Genomic DNA, 24,440 nt, shown 5'->3' with positions numbered 1-24,440 from the left:
TTTAGAAAATAACATTTCTTATTTCAATATGCCTCAAATAACACATCTCTTATTTCAATATGCTTCAACTGGCTGGCCTAAAGAGGCAAATAAGAGAAGGCACAGAGTATCTTGAAAACTCACTAAGCAGTAGTGAATGAAACATTACTTAAAGGAAACAGAACACTGCCATGATTTTTCTCTCTCCTTCTTGAGAAGATCTCAGATTCTCTCAGATCAGACCAAACAATTTTATTTTAAGTCTTTGTGTTCACCTCTGCTGCTACTGGAGGCAAGACACCTCTAGAAATTTTGGTTACAGTTGCTGATCTGTATTAGAATAATTAATTTTGCCTCTAAGGATATAACATGTATGACTTTTTCTCTCCCTTTTACAAGGTTGCAACTCATTTTTAAAAGCAGAAATCTCCTCACTTCCAGTATGGCCTAAGAAATAGGGAATTGGCATGGGTGAAGCTGGTTAAGGGAGGGCAGGTACCTAGGACAACAAAAAGATAAACTGAGGTTTAACAGTGCTAGTATGAACTGTTCAAACTAGAACAGAACATGACAGAGCAGGACACCTAAGGAATCTGACTCAAGAGTCTGCTTAATTGAGTAGTCATCTTCTCACAAAAGACAATCTGCATCAGTATTCAAAGGAGTAAATAAATAAATATGATACCAGTGAGAACAAAGATGAGAGACAGTAAAAAAAAAAAGTTTCCAAAAGGTGACATTTCTTTAAGCTAGCCTAGATTTATAAATCACTTCTTTCTCCATGGATTTTTACCTTTTTTCTTAAAAATTACATTTCCCTAAGAAAAAGAAAGCAGTAACACTTCTAAATAAATAATCAGGACTTGATGTACTGCCAAGGGTTTCTACTAAAGGCTAGGAAAATGATGATCATAATTAAAAATAAATTCAGAGTGTGAACATGTTTCTTTTCATGTTATAACGTTGTTTTTTTGTTCATGCTTTTTCTGGGTTTAAAAACCAACAAAGGGAGAAAGAATTGGTAAGGCATTAAGCACAGTAATCATAAAGTATTGCTAGACTGAACAGTTTTCTTATTGTCCTAATAATTATTACATGACTAGTTGCTATTTCACAGCTCCTATGAGGGCAGAGGTGCTACCGAAGCTTGCCTTCCAAAGCCACGAGCACTTGAGCAGACCCTTTGAAACAGTATTGGGAAAAAGAATAGTCTGCCACCATTAATTATTAATTTTAGTAAGTCCTTGTTGGAAGAAAGCAAATGGCATCGTGGTTGTTTTATCTGGTCTAGCCTCAAAGCAAAATCTAAGACTGTCAGATTTTTGTCAGTTGATAAAAATCAAACTAATCCCATTTTCGGCCAGCTACCATTCGTTTATTGAACATAATGATCCCACTAAAAGGAAAAGGCATGTGTTTTGTGCCTGTAAATGTAAAAATACACACTCTGAAATGGAATTTGAAAGAGATTCAAACTTGCTTTGCACTATCACCGGAGTTTACTCTGACTTACTCCCCCTAATTTACTAAGCCAGGAATATTATGTTAAATTAAGACTGAAGATCATAGTTCTAAATGTAGCTTCTGAAATTATTTAGAAATGCAGGGACAGAAAGCTGTATATGCAACCAGAGAGGATTTGCAGACTTTCACATACAAGTCTAGCCAAATTTGGAAAGTTTCAAGGTAAACCTTCTTTCTTCTGAAATAATTAAATACGTTAGGTCACTTACGGTGCAGTTAAAACATCAGAATAGGTTGGACTAATCATCAGTTCCCATCCTTAACTCTCTGTGCATTGGTACTTCTGTGATTCTAGACCTTTAGAACGTGAGTCTGCCTTGATTACTCCTGATAAAGCTCCGTGGTATGGTACTCGCTACAAATACATGCTGGTAGAGGGGAGAGAAGTATTTTATCTCTTTGGACCAACTTTAAAATGCACCGTCTGTCCCGCCTGCGGGCCTACGCTTCCCACATTTGCAAAACAGCTTTACTATTTTCTTCTAGAAAATCTGTATAAAGCTGCAGCATTTGGCTTAAGTGAGTCCTAATCCTCACTGACAGAGCAAAGTCCATACTGCAGGTAAGAGGTCTGCAAAATATAATTAAAAATTGCTTTTGCTTTGGGCATGTCTGCACTCTTCCAAAGTGCATTAATTTCTGCATATTGGAATCATAACTTAAAAGTGGCCACACAGATTTTCATTTCTTTTAATTCAGAGAAACAAAAGAGCTGTCAAGCCAAATACTTGTGTGACAAGTTGTAGCACAAAACAAATTTTACAGCCAAGACATAAACCTCTGAAAAATGGTGTCTAATGGAAACAATGACAGTTCATTCACTTTAGGAAAGCACTAGAAGGTGCAGTATAAAGTGCTGTAACAAACACAGAACAGATGAAAGTAACTACCCCAAGGTCTGTTTAAACTGGGCATCACCACTGCATGGCTTTGGTTATGTTTTGGCACACTGGCATTCTGAAGAACTTGATCAGTTAAGGCAAGTCTGTTAACATTAAAAAGCCTCACGTTATCCATGAGCCACCTTTTTAGTGCACACTGTAGCATTACTTCTTGTTTTTTAACATAATGCTAACTCATTGGCAAACATGACAAGACAAACAGCAAATCAAATAGGAGAGAATGCCCCTTGCACATCAGCTTGTCAAAAACATTTGTGCCTACATAAACAAAACTAAAATAGTAAATTTACAATTATTTTCTCACAAGTTAACAGCATCTTAGACTAGAAAACGAGGACAGAAGTTGAATTTCTAAACTGTCTTAGATTTTTTTTGAATCTTAAAGCATTGTTGATTTTGGTATGCAAACAATACAGTTCAGACTCACAACTCTTAATTCAAATTAACAGGAGCTTCTGGGCGCACAGCCTTTTTAAAAAGATGATTGCACTTAAAATTTTCAGCTCAGACATTAGATATACTAAAAGACCAGATTTCCATTCCTTGAAGATATGAAAGAACTGTCAGAAAGCTAGATGCCATATTGAGATCTTCTAAAATCTGAATCAAAGAAAATTTCATGGAGTTCAACGAATTGTCAGATTTAATATTTAGGGGCAAACTTATTAGTTACAGAGATGTTTCCCATACTTGTTTGGCTATCCTTGGTTGTCATCGAAAGTACATCGTTCCCTATCCTCCCCAAATAAGGACCTTAATCTGGAATCCTATCTAAGTTGAGGGAAACTTCCCACAGACTTCACTGGGCTTCAGACAAGACCTCATCTAAACAATGCAACTGCTGCTCACCTGTTAATAAAAGCATATTTGATGTATGTGTAGCAGCTAGAACAACAAGAAAGTGCTACCTTTGCTTCTCTGAAGACTAAGCTCCATCAGCATTTACTGCTGACGCTTTTAGTACATTTCATGGTATCACTGCAAATACACTATGTATTTTTGTAAGAAAAGAAAACAGATCTCTCCAACACTGTACCTGTGAGGTAGGTGTTGTGTGAGGAATTGATGAAGTAGTGTGACAGTGGTTGAGACATATCTTCATTTAAATCCAGTTTCTCAGGTGGAACAACGCCATTTTCTTCTCCACTCAGATACCGCATAAATCCATCCACTGATATCTGTCCTGAGAGAAACACAGATCCAGGGAAAGCATCAATTAATTTCAAGCACAGATTTTGTGACATACAAATGTTACGTTCAATATACACTTACAGAAAGGTGAATGTGAAAGACCATATAATCATCAGACTGGCCTTCATCTAGTTATTCATATATTCTTTTGTTACCGTTACCTCATTTTCAGCCATATAAATTGTGGGTAATACACATCCCTTTACCTGTACCAAAGATAAATCATTTCATAATCAGTGTCTACAGTAGATAATCAAGGGTACAGAGGAATCAGAGTTACAGAGGGCTATAAGAACAGAAAACCTAAATTTAAGCCTTTCAAGGAAAAGGGTCTTCTGGGGACAAAAGAAAGCATGCTTTTTTCCAGAGGAAACCAAGAAACCAGCAGTGAGCCCTACAAAGAAACAGGTAACTTTGAACTCTTCTGAATATGATTCCTTGTGTGTATATGACTGCAACGGAACTGCAAAGCAAAGCAAATTAAATGAACCACCTTTCAAATGGGAATTATTTTGCTTTGTAACTTTTATATTTGTCTTCCAATTCATATCTCACTGGAGTGCCAGCATAAATGATCATTTCATATGCTGCTGGCAAATTAGAAAGCCGAGTCCTAACCTCAGATTAAGTTTCACCATTGATCTCAGTGGAGCTGCCCTTATTGCATCAGGATGAATTTCTCTGTAAAGCCTTCTGCGTAAAGGTGATTTTAGGGTGTCAATCTGTACATTTAGACTAAAAAAAATATTAAAATCTAGTAGTCTATATTTGAAGATTAATGCTTAACAGAACTAATTTGAGACGTTTTCCTTTGCCTGGTATTTTTGTTATTTTGTCTAGACTTCATCTGTAGAATTACCCAACCACATAGCTTTAATTATTTCAGTTATTGCCTATAGTAAAACAGTTGTTCTGTATCTCTGAAGAACCTTGAAGCAGCTACATGCCTGGTGACTCTCAACAATGAGAATTTCTTACATTTTGTCCCCAACCCAAAATACTCAACATAGTATCTCTATCAAAAAAAACCCAACCCTTAAGTCAATCGACTACAGCACTGAAAAATAGAAGACCAGTTTTACTCCTAACTCTACTACTCTGCCCTTTTAGGGTCAATCCCTTTTTATGCTAAAACATATAAACTTACACATATTCTTCTAGCATATGAAGAAGTAATGGACAACCCTGCATCATTTTTACAAAGCTTGTAACCACATGATGCAAATATAGCATGTAAAGCATTTACTTAAAATCTGTGCTTTGTCCCTAGGATTTGGCTCTTGATCACAGAGGAAAACATGTAACAGTCTTAAGTTCAGATGCCTCATTTTCATAACAACCCAAGATGGTGGCACTAACAAACTATTCATATGATGAGAAATATAGTGACAATACAGAGCAACGCAATTATGATTCATTCTTATGACAACAACTGTAAGATGGTTGGAAAGAAAAACATGAAGTCCATCCACTATTTTAAGACTGTAATCTGAGTGCAATTTTGCCAGGCTCCACAGCTGCTTTGTTATAGAATAATTAATCATCAACAGACAGAGGCCTATGTACTTTCCTTTTGACAAGAAAAAAATATAGTAAGATGGAGAAAATGAGAAAAAAAGCACCACTAAGCTTTTTCATGAAACTAAAGATTTATGAACAACCTATCTGCTACCTGAATCTACCAGAGAGACATGATGAATGCAAACGGTATCAGGCGCTGTCATAGAGTTAGCTTGAGCTAAATTCCACTTAAAAGAAACACTCTGCACCAAATTCACTGGGATATAGATATGGTCTGTGGGGTACATTCAGACCACACAAGCAACGTCATACAGGAAAAAAATGTAAGATCTGAAATGGATGGTTGCTACACCAGGAACCAGCAAAGTCATGTCATGTTACAGTGACTGGCAGCTTCTGATGTTTGAGGCGGCTCGTCCAGAACCATCTTCAGCATCAATGTGCTCCTTTCAGACAGACTATAACGTTTAAATTTGCTTTGTCATTCCTGCTCCAGGCTAAACTGAAACATAGTAGTTTTCACACACAAAATTCTTCAAAAAAACCCTGCAGCATCATAATCACACAGTGTTCAGAAAGGCTTCCATTTTGTTATACAGATACTCAGGTCAATTCATGTAGACATAGTATTCAAGCATCTCAAAGTCATCTCTGTGTTTGATCTTCACAGTGTACCTGAAAAAACATGGTCCTCACAGAGACCTAAAGCTGAAGACAAATTAACTAGCTGGACAATACCCTATGGAAAACCTGTGGGTTAAGGTGGGAGTTGAACTGCACAATTTCTTGATGCCTGTTTGGGTGAACTTGAACACCTTTGGGATAAAAGGAAGCAAGGCCCAGGCCTGCACCTCCTTCCTGCTCTCTGTTTTGTGGTTCATTCTGATCCTTTGCTTCCTTCCACACTGAAGTAAGACAAGGTCTGCAGAGTGGTCCTTCTGTGTATGGCCACTGGTATCAACATAAATCACTGCAAGTATTATTCACTTGTATAATTACATAGTTTCTGAGTGACACAGTTATCTGAGCTTATGGCTCTAGAATGCTATTTTCCCCATCATAATTAAGCAGTCAGCATTTCAGACAGTGTAACAGTTTCCAAGTTCAGTTACAGCCAGTATTGCACCAGTGAGAGTTTGACTGTGGAACGGAGATGGCAGATGTCAAAGGGACTTTGTATCCTGGACATTAAGGAGTAGATTGTTTGTGACCAACGTCGATGATATTCTGATGCCAACTGCAGTGAGGACAATCCTTGCTGGACAGCCATCCAAAATGAAATAACCTCTATTTATTGGAAAAATCTGTTCTCTGTTTCCTTAAGCATATTACAATTTACTGCAGACATTGCCAAGAAAAAATAATGTGTGATCAGTTCTTTCCATTATAGCTGTCACCTTTTCTCTTCAGATATGCATTAGGAAGATTTAATGGTATGTTTAGATACAAAAAGGTAAAGGGAAAATGAACACATCAGGAAAAGACACAGAGAAAGACAGATGCACATCTTTTTTTTTTTCTTTTTCTTTTTTTTTTTCCCTTCACATCATTGCCTTAAAATCACCTGAACCCTAGGTCTTCAATGAAACCTTCAAAATAACTGGTGTGCTTTATATACTTAAAATTGCCTTTTTCACTCACCACTAACATGCTGGATTTGATCCGATGTCTCTCCCTAGAGCAGAGGCAGGCCCAGAGCTCACCCGTGTTTGCTGAAATGCTGCCATCGACTTCAGCAACTTTGGTTCGAGACCTTACTAAATAATCCTAAATGCAATGCAAAGAAAGACGGGACTCCAGATGACTCTCTTTTAGCTAAGTTGGCAAAGCCAGATCGAAAGAGCAAACACAGATGTAACCCTATCAGCAGCTATGTCAACAGCCACAGAACTCAGTGAGGATCCTTTTCTCTGTGAGGGCTGAGGTTTACCAACACAGAAAAATTCCTGCCCCTCCACCTCTCTTCTCTAATTTACATGATTAATTAAAAATTTCCCTGCGGGGTCACTTGGTAGTGCTTTATTAAAACATTTAAACAGCAAAAACATAAAACCGCCTCCTTTTTCCTGTGGTGTCTGGGCCGTTTAACCGTGCAGCACTTCCCCTTCCCGCCCAGTGCCACCGGGACGCCGCCTGAGGAGCCGGCGCCGCCCACCCCGCCCCGCCCCGCCCCTCCCCCGCTCCCCTCAGGGCCTCCCGCGCTTTCCCTCACCCGGCGCCGCCGCCACCATTTTGCCCCCTGAGCCAGCGGCCGGCGCGGGCCCCGCTGCAGCCGCCCGCAGCCTCTCCTCAACGAGGCCCGTTTGCCGGCACTGGCTGCCGATTCAACAGGAAAGCGAAAATTATGGATATTATAAACTATTGTTCCGTTCTCAGCGTAATGCAAATCCAGTGGCGCTTGGAGGACGAGTGCCGAGTGCTGTCTGAGCACATCGTGCCCAGAAGTGACCATGTAATGTGTCGCAGCTGGATGCCTTGCAAAGTCTGTCAGAACCATCCAGCTCCTACACAGGAGGGAAGATACTCAGATGTTGTGTGCGATGGTTAACGTGGGTATTTTTTCTCCTCTGGACTCACTAGACTGAAGAAATTTCTGATGAATGTCAGCTGCAGGGTATCTGATTGCCAAAGCATGCAAAAGTGGCTGGCTAAAGCTTTGTGCAAGCCGAATAAATAACAGATCAATTTTAATGTTTCAATTCTGTAGTGGAACAGGTCTGTAAAATATAAGAACCAGTACTGAGAAGAAACAGAAAAACATCCAATGTTTTGGATGTTTTTTGATGAAAACTTTTCATCACAGACATTCCCAACACCTCAACATTATAATTGTATAGCTGAACACTTGTGTGTAAATTATATAAAATTTTACATAATTCTAAAAACATACCTGAATTTAAAACCTACAAGAGCTAGAGGTACTGGCAAGTCTGGAAATGCCTTTATATCCATCTACATCTTTATACACATCTACATACCTTCCAAAATCCATTCTCCAAATGGGAAGGAAGCTTCCAAAAAAGGGGACCTGGACTCTTCCATGCCTTTTGAACCTTCTGCCCACTACCTTCTAGGCACGAAATGCACGGCAAAGTACCCTCACAGCCAGCACCGCTTCCTTGCTCACACAAACTCAGCCAGGACCTCTTCCTTGCCACACAAACTGTTAATCACATTATGAAGCTCCTGTGCCAGTGTTTCATCAGACAAATCTAGGCCAGACTCGTACAGACCTACCCAAATCAGGTTCTGGCTTTATCCCTGAGCTAATTTTCTGCACTGTGGATTTAAGCTCTGCTTGTGCTTTGGTTGCACACACCAACAGTCCTTTTGCAGTGTGTCCACAATCCCCATTCTACCTCACACTTTTAATTTGGAAGCTCAACTCCATTTGCCAGTTGTTTGGCAGAGAGTTTGTCAATGATTGTCCCACCTGCTGCCTCCAAACGTCATCCTTTCTTACAGAAAGGAAGAGGAAGCCCATACAGGGGACTCCAAAAATGTCCCAGCATTCAGCATTTCACCTGCAGCAAAGCATGAAGCAGCTTCTTAGCAAGTGGTTCCACAGGACACCTTGAACAGCTGCTCCATGTGACCTGCAGGGTGGTGAAATTCATGCAGAGATCAAAGAAGAACCACCAGACTAATGGTCGAGTGAAGTCAACCAAATCTGGTATTTTTTCCACTAAATTTTGGTAGGAAGGAGAAGTAATTTCATACTATAAGAGTAACTTATTTAACAGGGATGCTGTGAGATTCTATTGAATCTCCCAGGCTGTGATCAGCTTCATTACATGAAACATGGGAAGTGTCTGTGCAGCAGCTTCATCTTTTTCTGCATCCCTGGCTCCACCTGCCTGCTCCAAAATAGTTACAGGGGGTGGGGAGAAAAAAAAAAAAAAAAAAAAAAAAGCACAAGCAGTGGCAAGTTCTGCATATTTCACAGTATTTCCTTACTAGCTACAGCTACATGATCCCAAGCCTTTCAAGTTCTGTTACATTGGATCAAAGACATAAATGTTCCTGGATGGTAGCTTAAAGAAAAATACATAAAAATCTAACTGTTACATTGCCCACAACAAACCGGGCTTCTTTGTGGTCAACATTTATCAGCTCTTAAGGACAGCAGAAGTCACTTCCGTCATCCCAAATCCTTTTTCTTGGAAGCTGTCTTCAGGCAGGTGGCATACTGCTGGCAAAGGACCTATTGAAAATTCACATCATCTATAGGGGTAATGAAGTGACTCCTCTCTTCCATGGTTCCTAGATATTGTCAACATTCACTGTGCAAAACGTTTTCTCCTGCAGTTTACGAGATCTGGAATGTCCCCATTCCTGGGAGATGGTGCTCACAAATTTGTCATGAAACAGGGATTCCAGCCAGTCAGTTGAACTGGTTGATAGGATAGACTGTACTTTGTGAACATACTTCTGAGAGGCTCCTCTATTTGAAGACTTACTGTGTTATCCACAGGGCTCTTTATAATCCTCTTTGACTAGATCGAGATAACCCAGCATATTTTTTTCATCAGAGCCTGTGACAGTCCTTGTGCAGGTCCAGGGCACTATGCACTTTGCTGTGCAAGCACAGACGTAGTAGCATCATATGAAACTGTTCGCATGCAGTTTCCAGGGCTGGCAAAAGCACAGGCTGCTTTTGACACAACAATCCTTCTCCTGCTGCCTAATGAGACACAAGTAACTCGACAAGTTGCTGCCTTCCATCCCCTCTAGTGTGCCAGCATGACCAGCATACCGTTCTGGATGTGAAATGCTAGTGGGTCCCTGGCAGCTTGCCAGCTCATCAAGTGGAGGAGGTAAACAACCCCCTGCTTACTCAACACCTGCCAAGCACAAGATAAGAGACATGAGGGTTCAAAGTAGGGCTGAGCTTCTGAAAGAAGCTTCTTCACTTGTTCAGTGCCCTCTGCAGAGGCCCAGGATAAAGGTCAAAACCCCAGCAGTGCAGCAGACCAGAAAAAATACAAAAATACAGCTAATCCTGCAAACTTTTCAACCCAACTGCTTGATCTAAACTTCATCCCTTTTATTTCAGTAGGTAGGGTGTATATGTGCAGCTACTTGTTTGCTACCTCATTTTCCCCAGGGTCCACCTAGGCTGCCCCCAGGAGCCTTCCCGTCCTTCGGGCAAAGTCTTGGGACAGAGTAGGACAGAAAACAAGAGAGGCACAACTGAAAGCAGAAAAGACAACTTACTTAGCTGCACACTTTTCTTTGCAGTTCACTCTTGCAACTTCTACACTGCCTTTGCTTGTGCCTTAAATTTGTGGATGTTTTGTATGGTAATTAAGATGTGCATTGGCTTTGAAGTAGTCAACAGGTTTGGCTGCATGGATCTTTTCTTTCTATATATTTGCAAACTTAACAGAGCCTTCCATTTGTTTATGCCCATGCTGTTATGTACTCAGTTACAATGTAACCGGGAGGCACAATTGTGCCAAGAGATGTTATTAAAGTAAAAAAAGAAAACAAACAAACAAAAAAGGTAGAGAAACAATTAATCGGCACTTGGTATCTCGTAGTCAATAACACAGAATTACATTAGTATTTTGTCTGACAGCAAAATCAGGTGTATTCCAATGCAATCTGTAATATTAATCACATCCACTGTAATCCCCTACAACTGATTGTTGTAGCTTGCGACTCAAAAATTAAAATCCACCAAGTAAAGCAGATATTTTATAATCCTGTGAGAGATCTGTACAGCATGCCGCATTGGGAATACTATTTCACAAACCAGCACTACAATTTACAGCTCATTAGATATTAAAATTTCCATGCATGCTATAGAGTAGGATGCATATACCTCCGGTGTGTCTCTTGACACTGGGCACACATTAGCTACTCTATGCTTTCTAGCTTTGTGAGCCAGCAGAGATGTTCACAAGGAAGAATTTACATAAAATTCACACTGTGTGGGACACAATGTGCCAGAGCCACTCTGATGACACTTGCAGTGTGTGCATCCAAGTGATTTTGGAAGTGATGCTGAAACCTGTTTGGCTTTCCAGACACATGTGCTATTACTATATTGCTATGGTGTAACTGGAATTTCGGTCTGTATTCAGTTTTGTAAACCAGGGCAGAACAGGACTGCATCATCCAAACAATATCCTCTTAATAACAAAGTCACCACAAAGAAAGAATAAGATGCAAGGTCAGCCCAGACTGAAAAAAAATCCTACAATGGCGTTACTGGGCTTTACCCCAGAAACGTCAGTGCTCCTCTGTTTTAGAAAAAACAGTGGGGACAGAAAAGACTTTCATGCCTCAGGTCAAGATCTGTAGACACTGAAAAATACCTACATACCAACTACCATCATTTACACACCACAAGCAGGAGTTGTCAGTAACTCCTGCATTTTAGAATTTTCTCAGTGATCAGTAAGGGGAAAAATTCACACTAGTCAGTTTTATCAAATTAATATGTAAGTCGAGGAAGGGCAAAACATCTGAATCTCTGTATCTGAATATTAGTCAAGCATTTAACAGAGTTTCTAAATTAAAATTTTTCCTTATTTGAAAAACCAATCTGCTGAAAGTGCAGACTGCAAGCATAAACTGAGGTCAGACTAGAAGATCAGAGTTTCTTTGAATTTGAAAGCTGAGCCACACAAAAGAAGTCCAGAGGCTACCACACTGATCAGCAGTAGGTCTGGTTTCATACAGCCTTTCGTTATCTGAAAAAGTAGGATCAACAACACAGGGTTTAAAGAACAGACAGGTCTCTGGAAGCTGTTATCCAAACAAGATGGTAAAGCTGTAATGAACCAGGTAAATGGGATGGAAATCAAATGTGAACACACAAGTAATAATTCAAGCTAGGTAGCTAATCATTCAAGAAAAGAAAAAATCCAAAATACAGAGCTGAATTGGGAAGAAGATGCCTAGAAATCCATCATCTTGAAAAGCAGACAAGATGCAGAGAACAGCAATGCATCTGTATGTAGCTACATCAAAAAGGTGGTTGGAAAATAAAATAATTGATTGGCAGGACACTTTACTATCAAGTCATTGACGAAAGAGGTAACTATGCATGGCATCAAATATACCAACCATACGTACCCGTAAGTTAACTAAACCACAGAGGCAGTCCTACAGATTTAATGGACAGAAGTTACGCTTAACTTAATTAACTGTTGAATTGACAGCAAGGATCCTAATGGGAACACTGACACTGCACCCAGTCTCATGACTCTAGGTTTTGACTACAGAGTATCAGAAATGTGTCTGTATACAGATGATTATTCAGAGAAGAATTATTAATAGTATCATATGTCACAATATAAGCCAAAACAAAGAGGATCAAACATGTAAAGCTGAAGTGGCAATAATGGTCAACAAGTGTTTTAAGTGTAAATGATGAGGATGAGAAAGAACAGTTACAGTGGCCAGATGCTGAACCAGGTGACAAGATCAGAGTAAGCAACAGAAAACTTGGGGCGAGTGTCTGAAAAAGCTAGGCAGTGCTACAACCAATTGCACTAGGAAACACTTCTGCAGCAGATTTATTGGTTGTCTCATTGCTTAAATCCTTTAAAATCAAACCAGGAGAATATCCTGTTGTGTTCAAATTTCATTTTATATTTCTAAACTTAGAGGAAAGCACAATGGATCCAATTGTGCCCTCAGTTACACTTGCTCAACTACTTTCTGTAATTAGACAGTTACCTGGCCACAAACCAAAACAAACTTTCTTTGGCAACATGTTCTTGAAAAAGAAACAGAAAACTTACTCAATTAGGAATAGAGCAAGATTCATTGCTCTACCCTTGAATGTGTATATTGTAATAGGACACAGGGAAATCTGAATACAGAGAATGGCAACTCCTATACAGTATCAGAAATAAATGCTTACTGAATGACAAGCAGTCAGCAAGGGAAAACACGGGAAGGTAAACATGTTATGCTTAAGTAGCATACATAAAAGAGCTTGCTCAGTGTCGGTTAATCCATGCGGAAACATTACATGCCCAAGGACACTGAGATCCAGAATATTTAGCACAGGAAGGATCATCAACCAAGTAAAGCAGAATTCAGTATGTTTGAATCAGAAATGCTTGTTATTCTAATGAAGCTATCATAGCCATTCTATCATCTATACAAGTGCACAAAGTGCACAGAGAAAACATTGGAAACAATTATTTTTTTTTTTCTCCCCAAGAAAACATTTGCAAACTGAAAACCACTTTTCTGAATGGTTTTCAGAAGAGGTACTGCAGCTCAAGACACTTAGTTCACTTCAGGGACCAAATATTTCCTATAAGCTTCTAGGCAAGCCATGCCAAATAGATAACCTCATATTTTTATGCTAAAGAGCGTTTTCAATCAGAATGAAACCTTTGGGAGCATTCCAAGGACACTGCCATCTCAAAAGGGAAAGGAAGATGGAGTGTCACCTGAGAAGCAACAAAAGCTTTCAAATGCCACTTGTGTCTGTTGACATGAGCCATCCATTTTAACAAGATCTTAAAGTCACTGTACAATGTTGAGCATGCTATTTACTTATTTTATTAGAAGTTGCATTTTTTACAGCCCTTTTCAAACACCCAGGAAGGAAGGGCTCTAACCCACATATGCTACAACCTATGAAATGTATTTTTCTCTAGTAGTGTTACAAAACAGTAAAATACACACATAGGCAGGGAAGATTTTAAACGCTCAACAGTTTCTCTTCCTCAAAATACAAATGTTGGAAACATTTATTTTAATGGATATTGATCATCTAAATCTCTACAGCAGCCTTAAAATCCTCTACTGTAACAAAGCATGGACACAGTTCAGAGATTCTGGTAAGCAGATGTGTTGCATTAAGGAGCACAATTCTTGGAACCTGTCATACTGTAAACCCATGTTTTATTAATTGCAAACTCTGTGTGTGTGTCATATGCCTGCAATAACTAACTAACATACAAGAACACACAAGTGTCCAGCATCTTGAATCGAGCATGTCTGTTACAGATCACATTTAACCAAATCCCCATACACAGTATCAAGCAGTTCCTTACTGTTTATCATCCTCTTTTCACCCACAGATAGCTCCTTCTTTAAACCAAAACAGTTTCTAAAACATTAGCAGACATATATATATATACAAATCTGAATTTTTAGTAATTTTCAAGAAATGGGCGGAAATCCCACTCTCGTGTAGATAAGCAAGCAATCTCTCCTAAGTCTCCAGACTGAAGGAGGGTGGTCAGCATCATCTGAAAGTTGGACTGTGAGGAAATGCCACATGTAAGGTTAGCTAGAGAACCACATCAGACTGCAGCTTATTCCTTGGCAGGCATTTACTTTTCTGCTTTTTTCTTTTTTGTTCCCTGCCCAAATTCAATTTTGCTTAAAAGTGCTGGCCTGGTTTGTGCAGTGTTGACATTAGCAAGCCTCAGCTGCTGTCTTCCAGGTTCTCATCCAAGAGTGGGGCATTGGCTATTTAAACCCCCCAGTGAATCTACATCTTTCAGCTGAGATTGCAAGATGATGCAGAGCAATGTAAAAGACATCCTTGCAGTATCAAGGAACACTGTCCTCAAGACCCATTTTGCCACCATAACTACCGCCTACAGGCAAACATATCTGCTGCTCTGGACTTCAGCTGAGGTACCAGGAGAAGGAGGTACTAAGGTCCCTAGCACCTGGGCAGGTCTCATTCATTACATCAGGACAAATTTAGCGAAGGCAAACACAGTGAGCTACACCCAAGACTCCCAGCAGACATCTTAAGCTTTCTATTTCTGAACATTTCGAGCCCAAACTGCAGCCACCTACAAAAACTACTGTGGACAGAGAGTCTATGGTATTGCAGGGTTTTACAGACAAGCCCATTCTCTAGCTGCTCTTGACTTTTCAGCACAGATGTAGCAAGAAATTGTTTCTGACAGGATATCCCTCACAGGATAAATGACAACAGATAGTTTAGATCCAATTACAGCTATAAAACCACTACAAAACCACCTTCACACTAGTTCCTAGCTAGCAGTAGAATGAGCACTTTACAACGTGGCAGATTTCCAAGACAGGCAGACAACTAGATAATTGGAAAGATTTTAAATCAGACAGATAAAACCACCATCAATCTCAGCAATACAACAGCTATTTCTGACAAAACTGAAAGAGGCCCACTACTGGAATATGTCACTGTCTTCCCAAACCTCTGAAGAACGTGCTCTGTAGCATGCCTCAGAGTGATCCTGGGAGATGTAATAATGTTAAATGTTGGCATACTTCCAATTGCTAAGTTGCATTAAAAGACATCTAAAAATACATACTTTTTTCCCCCTCTTAAATGATATTTCTCTACATAAGCTATTAATGCACTTGCCAACAAGACCATTCTGTAGTATAATGGGAAGAGATAAGAGCAGAGTGTGAGCATGAGCAGAGAGGCGGGAACAAAACTAGGAAAAGCCTTTATCGTGGCTAATATTTTTACTTCCAGAAACTCCTCCACTCGAAGAAGAGATTAATATTAAAAAGAAGTGGAAAAGAGTAAAGGCATGGCTCTGCAAAGACAGTTCAGATAAACTAAAAAGAAGGGCCTTCAGTCCCTTTAAAGGGACTTCCTTGTCTGTTTTTTAAACTTGGCTCTGCAGCTGCAGAGGGACTGCATTCAACAACCCTTTTCATAAACAAATCAAGCTCTATCTTAACAACAATTGCTTTTTTTGCCCTCTTTACTACCTCTGTAGGCTGTGCAAACCATGTTGTTAGGAAACTTCTCTTAAATTGCCTGTCTAACTTTATTCAAGACCACTCGATACCTCTGTGTTCTTCTGCCAACATTGTCCTTTAGCTTACCGCTGATTTCTGACACACACACACACACACCCAGCATTTAACCCTGATGTATTTATAGGCAACACTCATATTCCAGCTAAAGGATATTGTTAGAGGAGATGATTACATCTGACATTGTAAGAGAAACTTCCTCATATGGTCGTTGTATTATAGTAGTGTACATACTCCAACTATGTTAACAGCCCTGTTATGACAGATACCATTCATACCAAAAGACTCACAGATCACTGCTAGCTCGCTCCTCAAGGCAGACTATTTAGTCGAGTTGACCAAAGGATGAAGCAAAAACCAAAATGGCATGTAAAAGGGGATGGTGAAATGTCAATGAACTCATCTGTGGCAGAGCCAGGAAAACTGCTCTCTTCTGCCACCGGTTCTAGATGTCACCTATTGGATCACAGCACTCTTCTTTCCCATTGTCCTCATGGGCCCTTTCCAGCTGCAAAGCACTGCATTTGTAGCAATCATAATGAAGAGGCAAATCCCACAGCATTTATTCAAAGTTTATCTACATTCATTTCCTTCAGCACTTGAGTCCATGCTGCTTTATGTTTTCAGAAGTAAACTTCTGATATCCATCTTCAAATAATAAAATGCTGCTGCTAAAATTGAATACCTCCCTCTGTTCCATAAAAGAGACAGTAAAACAGCAACAAGCAGAAAGAAGCTGTTTTACTTTTTGAGCCTTTTCTTCTTATGGGCTCTGATAGTCTAAAGCTGAGTCAAACACAATACAGGCAGGCAGCAGCAGAAAATCGTGTCTCCATAACCCTTGAAATGCAGTATTGATGTAAGACTCTTTACTTATCTCTGAGGAAAAGCTCCAGCTGAGGGGAATGATGCAGCCTCTACACATACTCCAAAACCTCTACTCGTGTTTGCTTTGTGGTCCTGTCGCTCCAGGTTCTTTCATCCATTTTCAGTGTTAGGACATAGGGTTTAAATCTTCCTGTAGGGTTTGAGCCTGGGGTCCATTAGGTGGTCTACCAGGTTTCCAGGATGTAGGACTAGAGTCCTGGTATGGTCAGCTTCCATATTAGTTAGCACAAGTCTGCTCTGACTGCTTAACTTACATTATCATGATTAGTTTATGCTCTGCAGCTCTGAAGATACAAATCCCACAATAAGTCTGTCCATTTTACATTTGACATGGTTTCTCTGATATCAGTGGAGCTATTCTTGGTACCAGACACCAGTCCCAGAATGCATTTCTGTAAAGCTCATGCTTCTTTCAAAGCATCTGCATTATACACAGAAGATTAGGAAACTTGCCCTCCCTGGAACCCTAAACATATTCTTGATATTTTCATTAATTCTTGTGCCAATAGCAAAACCTAACTCTTATGCGTAAGCACATGGGTCTCAAATCTAAGCCAGCTCCTACAGTTTTAAACGGCAAGCACAGAATAAAAGGTAAAAACTTTTGCTTTTTTACTATGCCACATACCACTGTGTCTTTGCACACTGTTGCAAAATCCATTATTACTGGTCCACATCACTCTTTCATTATGTTATCAAGCTGTCACCATTAAGTTAGAGAGATGAAGCACTTTACCTGTAACGCAGATGCAAAAAATCCTCATAATTGAGGATTTTCCATTCTAAAAGTTTTTTACATTTAAGCTTCTACTTGAGATGCAATCTTCCAAATAAGTGCAAGATCTGAAATTAATTTTACACGAGTAACTAAAAACCAAGCAAGTAAAAAGAAAATGCAGTGCATTATATAAACGTATTTTGAAAATACATTTTGACAAGTATAGTTTCCATTAACTTATTTATGGTGATACATTATTCAGACTAACATTTGCTACATATAGATATATATATATATATTTTAAAATAATTTTTAAACAAGCCTTCTGGCAAGCAGCCTAACTTAGCACTTGTTGCCGACGGCATGGGATAGGTTATGACTTTTGTGTGGCTTATAAATTTTAAGGGGTAATAAATTGTGACTGGGATCTATTGTTCCGTCATCATTTGAGAATGAGAAACAATGCTGACAGCTCGTCTCTTAATACAATTGGAATGGTGGACAGCGCTGAAAATCCCAACATTAATGGTTTTTTTTGGTAAGTATTCTTGATTTCCAACGTTACAGTTAGGAGGCTGAAGGATTTGAACCATTTTGTAGCACTTCCTACAAATGCTGCAGTGCCAGAAAACCCCACCATTTGCCTGAATGGTTTATACATCAGAATTTATGCCTGAAGTATTATGAAGTATGTCTTAAAAGTGTAGCCACAGTTGCATAGTACTTGTTTTTGCCATTAAAATCTGTTGCCTAGGAAATGACCCCCTTCTGCCACCAAAAGGCTCTAATGCATAATTGTTCTTAAGCAGTAACTAAAAGGTATATATAACGTGGTGGGATGAAAATGTTGAAAATGTATTGATGTTTAAGGGAGGAAAACCACATTTGTGCTGAAGTGATTATTTCTTGGTGTTAAGGTTGCCATGAGAAAAACACACATAGTAAATGCTGTATAATATTAGATATATCTTAATCTAACGTTAATAGCTTGCTTTACTTTATCACCTAAGAAAAGCTCAGCACAACTACCACCAATAAACGTGCACTAGCAAAACAGAACTAATACTGGAATTCAAAAAGAGTCATAGAACCAGTTCCCTTACAATCCTAAATACATGGGTAACTAAAATTGATATACAGTATGTCCAAATAGGTGCAGCTGAGAAAATCTGGAGAAAGAAATCCTGGGAAATATAAGAGGAAAGTTATTTTCTTTTGTGCATATCCAAAGGTTTGGCCTTTAAAATTAAGTAGGCAGAGATAGTATTTAAACAAATGCATACTTAAGAGAAAAAAATTAATGTCTTTATGTCATTACTTATCTCAAAGATGCCTGCTACTAACTGCAATCTGGTGTACAGATCTGTTGGCCCGGAAAATCTCCAAAGCACTCCCAGACTCTATTTTTGAAGTTTATACTACAGTCAAGGCCATCTCTCTTTATAAACACCACTCTAAAAAATAATGGCTAATAATAACCTAACCCTTGTCTTGCTCCCACCAACAAGGATGGTGGGAAGCATATATTTTATTGCTATAACATGATTCCAGCTTTTTCATATCTCCTTTCCCTAGCAGACCTTGGTTCCATGTTCTTCATTGCTAGTCTGGTACACAGGCAGAGCTCTTGCATGCTTAGAATCTTTAAGAGACATCCAGGATGCCCCTAGAGCCAAGACTTTTACTCAGCGGTTTTCAAAACACTCTTTCAGAAGGAAAGGTTTAAAACGAGACAATGGGATTTGAGCTCTCAAAGTTCTGAGGTCCTTTTCAACTTAGGAATTTTTAGAAATTAATTCCATCATAAAGTCAGAAAGAACCAGCACATTTCTGCAAAATTTGAACCAAATTTATATGGTAAATTTCACATAATTCTAGAAACCAGAACTTGACACTGTAAGCAGACACATGTGAAACTTGGCATCAATGTCCCATCTCCCATCCATAATGTAACGAGATCCTTAAAAATAAGAGCAAATAAGAAATTTCCCACCTGCCAATCCATTTATTGATATACATCTTATTATCAACATGGCAACTTGAAAGGGAGTAAGTACAGTTAGTAGTTATGCCAGCCACCCAAGGGAAATGTTTTACAGCCTGAAAGTACCAAACTACAGGTTCCTACTAAACCAGGCCTAACAGCTGCCCGGTACACTTCTGCTGACAGTGAGAGAACCAGGAACTTCCTTCTGCTTCTACCTGATAAGAAAACACGCTATACATAGCGCATTAATCTCCTTTACTGTATGACACAAAGCATTAATCACAACAGCTTGCTTCAACCACAATGAAATACTACTCCAGATGCTTAACCTATGTAGATGTCAAGCCTCTGTATGTGCTGATGTTGCAAAAGCTCAGTCGCATCCCAGCAATGCAATACCTAAAAATACACTAGTGACAAGCAGGAACACAGGCAGTCTTTTTACTGAAAACTTGCAACCTAAGGCCCTTATCCAGTAAGAACACGGGCATTTGAGTTTACCAAGTACCTGAAGAGCCATATTGTAAAAGTTTGAAATATTACGGACAGCTCTTGCTTACTGTGTTCAAAATACTGTACTTTAGCTGCAACAGGTACAAAAGAAGGGCTATAATGGCCATCACAGAAAAGGAAAATCATGAGATATCAAAAGCATTTGACTAGTGCTGTGAAAGTTGAGAGACATTACAACCATTCTTAAGAAATTCATTTAGTTGGCTATGTGAAAAGAAGAATTAAAAAGGAATGTTATTGTACAGTGGATGCGCACAGATAATTATACCATTAGATGGAAAAGTAGAAGACACAATCTGCAGACAAGTGAAGGTCTAGAACTGATCAGGTCTACCCGGTCCAAACAGAGCAGTGGGATCAAGAAGTCAGGCTGCTGTGCAAAGGCACATAGTTTCTAATTTATGAATTTGGATTTAAGTTTTCAAGGGAAAATCCCTAATTCTATTTAGAAGAATTTTTCAATGCATAAAATTTTATTTGCTGAGAAGCACATGCATCACAGTCTCAGAAGTTGCCCGGGTACTTCAAAAACCTTGGGAATTGTCCTTTGTGACAGCAGAAAGCCTGAGTGACAATCCCTTTTCCAAACACCATATTAAAAGGGTAAATCATTATTTTGAATATACTGTTATATTTTCATGACATTTTACAGACATGCAGCATTTGTTTGCAATTATTCTATGAGTGTAGGACTGAGTCCACACCTACACTTCATTTAATATACAGTGAATTACATTCCCAGCTTAGAGCAGATACACAAAAAATATTGTGTCCCCATGGCATTCCTGATTAGGCAATTCATGTAATTTTAAGGCAGTAAGCTGGGGATTCACACTGAAGCATGGTTAGCAGCATGTGCCAGTTGCTGCAGCTCAGCTGCCAGGCAGGGAGCTATATGAGGTGGCCTCTGCAGTAGAGAGGTGGCCCACGGGTTGTGTCAGTTCCAGCTGAGTTTGCTGGACCTCAGTGCACAAGTTTGAAGGGGGTGGGGGGGAACCACCAAACAAAAACCAAACACACAAAAGGAATCAGCTCGCTATGACCTGCTTTCCCCTTGCTAAAGTCAGTATTTTCTGTGAGAACTGATTCTGTATTGGCAATATAAATCGTACCTAGAAATAGAGGCACCTATGGAAGAAAAAGTGCCTGGAGCAAACATGCACGAGCTGAAGGTGTCCCACAAATCCTGCTTGGAGGGTGCTAGCAAACACCATCACAACACTCTTGTTTCTGAGGCTTTGTTTCATGCTTCCTCCTTATTGCTAGTCAGAAGGTGATTTCATTTCAACTTTGGTGTTCTGCTAGCACACCAGCACACCTCCTAATAAATCCTTTATTTAGTTTATGTGAAATGCCAATATTTGGGTAATAAGGATCATCTTTTAGGTAACAGACTTTCCTGTTACTGATGTGAAATAAGGTAAGCACAGAGAAATGTTCTAATATTTGCACGGATGAGAGAGGAGGTCACAATGTGTTTTCATCTACTTGTGCTAGTATTCTCACTGACATCAAAAGACATTTTGCATAAGCCTGGCAAAGCAGCAGGATTTAACCTTCCCTCAAAAACCTCTGGAAACACTAAATTTGATTGGACTAGAAAAATAAGAAACCTTAAGAGAAAAATTAGAAGTGTTTTGCCTTGAGACAATGTTGATTGTGGCATCGAGAGCCACAGCCTTCCTTCAGGAAGACATCTAGGACAGAAGGCTTTCGGGGAGAGGGGCGGGAGTGCCTTCGGTTAACCTCTAGACAATTTCTTTGTGTTTCCTCTGGATCTGAAATCTCTGGATCAAACCAGGTTTTTTTCATATTAGATCTGTTTTTCAGGATATTCCCATGCTCCTAAAATTTCTAAGGTATAAACACATTAAAAGCCGGGGTAATCATTGGGATATGTGGATTGCAATAAAACAGGATGCAGACACAAATTCAATGCTATTTTAAGACTTGTGGTGGTAGCAAAAAATCTGCAGAGATTTCAGCAGTTCTCTCACTGGTTTTGGCAAAATGCCCAGTTAAGCCCTGACAATGCTCAAGACTTTCAAAAAGGGAATTTTCTGTGATTAGAGCACAAAACACACTCAACTACTCCCACATCTTACTTTGTCTACCACTTTATCAGAAAGCAGAAGACTGGACTTATTACTATTGTTAAATGATAGAAATATCATCTTCTTAGTTTCACCACCATTGATTTCTTCTTTAATTTTTACATTGCAGCTGCTGGTAAATAGTTGTTGTGATAGTAAGGGTTTTGCTTAAGTTTGCATACCACAGCAACTGTTCTAACCTATCAATTACACATACTGAAAAGTAAATACTGAAACCAGCACCATCCTTCCTAAATTGTTCCCAACCAAGTACATCTAAAAATGCACCACACGATGTCTCACAGGCTTGTACAGTCCAAAAGCAGATAGTTGGAAATGCAGTTTGATTCTGAACCACATTTTGCTTTAGCATGTGCTATAGGATAATTGAGTCACTGTTTCAAATCAGAAAACATGTACAGAGAGAAATGAAAAACCACTGACCTTTCTTTGCTAGATTACTGTTGGGTTCATATTTCTCAATCAGCTGTTGAACTTGTTCTTGTTTTAACGGTGGATAAAGGATTTCATTTAAACGTGGATCACGTTGCTTAAAATTTATAAATTCCATCATCTGATCAACAGTAAGGTATGGTTTGCTCTTGGCACCACTAGAGGAAAGTTAAAGTCATTAAAATACATTTCCTTGAAATCTCGTTCAATGTTCTATAACTTCCCAGGGAAACCAAAACAAGATTCAAACTATAATACAACAGAAACATCGTCCCACCGTGTCTCTGGACTAATTTACTTTGCCAGCATGTAAAGACAAACATTCTTCTTCAAACATCTAGGAATAAGATTTTTAAAAGCGTTCACTATTATTGACATCAATGGGAAGACTCAGAGCAATGCTAAAAGCTTTTCATACCTCTGAATTCCTGGAATTAAGCAATTTTAAAATGTAAAAGAGAAAATGATGTGGAATTCAATCCCAAGCTCGCCACAAATACTCTGCTGGCATTCCTGGCCCAACTGTTTGATTTTACTGCTGAATAACACCAGCCCTGGTTTCATTGTTCTAGTATTTGCTTGGGGTTTTTTGTTTTTTGTTTTGTTTTGTGGGTTTTTTTAATAAACCTGCTAAAAATTGCTAGGCACTCTGCAAAGCAAGCAAGATGATTCCTATTTAGAAAGTTAGAAAAAAAGAGCAGAGTTTGCATACAATTTGTACCCAGGTGGAGATCCAGGAAGCCTCCAAGCCAGGTGACGCGCTTGGCGTTGTCTACAGCACTCGGGACTGGCCTACTTCTACTCTGCGAGAGCACAACAGAAAGCCTACCCCCGGGTTCAACGGGAGCAAACTAGGCCATGGCCGCGTTCCCCTGAAACCTCAACCTCAGAGAAAAGAAGTGCAAAAGCAGTACATGAGCACACCCATGTTGCAAAGATAAATTCACTAATTGCTTTGGCGGTCTTGGGATGTACTTTGGAAATTACTTTGCTTTCATATTGCTTCATGCTCTGACTCCATTGATTGGGCTCTGCTGAACCTGGGAAGTACAATGACTTGCTGCAAGGGGTAGAAGCAACACAAGTTATACAGCTTGTAACCAAATGTATGAAATCAGTTGTAGCTGGCTGCTAATTTAATTTCACGGTGTGAATTCATGATGCACAAATCCTAAAAGTTACTGCATTTTTTGCAACTCCTAATTAAGCTTTTGGGGGTGATTATAGATACTCTCACACCTATTGCACGTTGCTATTGCTTATTACTCTTCTTCTTTTACTTTCATGGAAGCCTAAATTAATCCATACAAAAAAACAAGACCCAGCAGTTCTGCTACTCCAGGAACAAATTACTTTTAAACTCTGGCCATTAGAAATAGAGTCAAAAGCTTGGGAGAGAAGGAACCCTTGATCCAAGGTTAAATAACTGCCCTGTTTGATACTGAAATCTGTTCTTGGCAATCACTGCATGCTGCTGTAGTCTAAATAACTTACTCTGCCATCCCCAGCCCAGAAAATCAGTGAAGGGGAAGAGGAAAACAAAAGAAAGGAAAAAAAAAAAAGCGCGTCATTTTCTTACAACTCAGAAAAGATGTGGTCAATCTCAGGCCGAGGGCAGAGGTTGTTTAAGAACACCCTGTACACGTCTGGCGTGAAGTCATCTTGAGGGATTGAATCATTCTGTGAAATGGGGAAAAAATATAGTGAGAGAACAATATAGCACTTTTATCCATTCTTTGTAAACAGATCATTCACTACTGTGCTGCTTTTGATTTCCTTCCTGCAATCTAGAGAAGCCCAGACTTTGCAGAATAATAAATCTCCCCGAATAACAGAGCAGTTTAAAGAGTACGTCTTTAAAAAAAAATTAATACAACTACATCTATAATCTTAGTTTCCATAAGGCAAAGTTATCTCTTTCT

At 39.3% G+C, this 24,440-nt stretch overlaps 1 protein-coding gene across 3 annotated transcripts in view; it reads right to left on the bottom strand.

Annotated features, from left to right (window-relative positions):
- Positions 1-24,440, bottom strand: part of PLCB1 (phospholipase C beta 1) — a 408,255-nt gene that overhangs the window by 114,922 nt on the left and 268,893 nt on the right. For all 3 annotated transcript variants that reach the window (XM_080407721.1, XM_080407722.1, XM_080407723.1), the window contains 3 exons: positions 24,098-24,198; positions 22,510-22,676; positions 3,442-3,588 (listed from right to left, as the gene is read on the bottom strand). In XM_080407721.1, coding sequence (XP_080263847.1) covers positions 3,442-3,588; positions 22,510-22,676; positions 24,098-24,198 — 415 coding nt within the window. The remainder of the gene's footprint in view (positions 1-3,441; positions 3,589-22,509; positions 22,677-24,097; positions 24,199-24,440) is intronic.

The sequence above is a fragment of the Falco punctatus genome, assembly GCF_963210335.1.
Source record: "Falco punctatus genome assembly, chromosome: 12".
NCBI classification, from domain to species: Eukaryota; Metazoa; Chordata; class Aves; order Falconiformes; family Falconidae; genus Falco; species Falco punctatus.
Note: the sequence above shows the minus strand (reverse complement) of the source record. Positions and strands in the feature narration are given on the sequence as shown.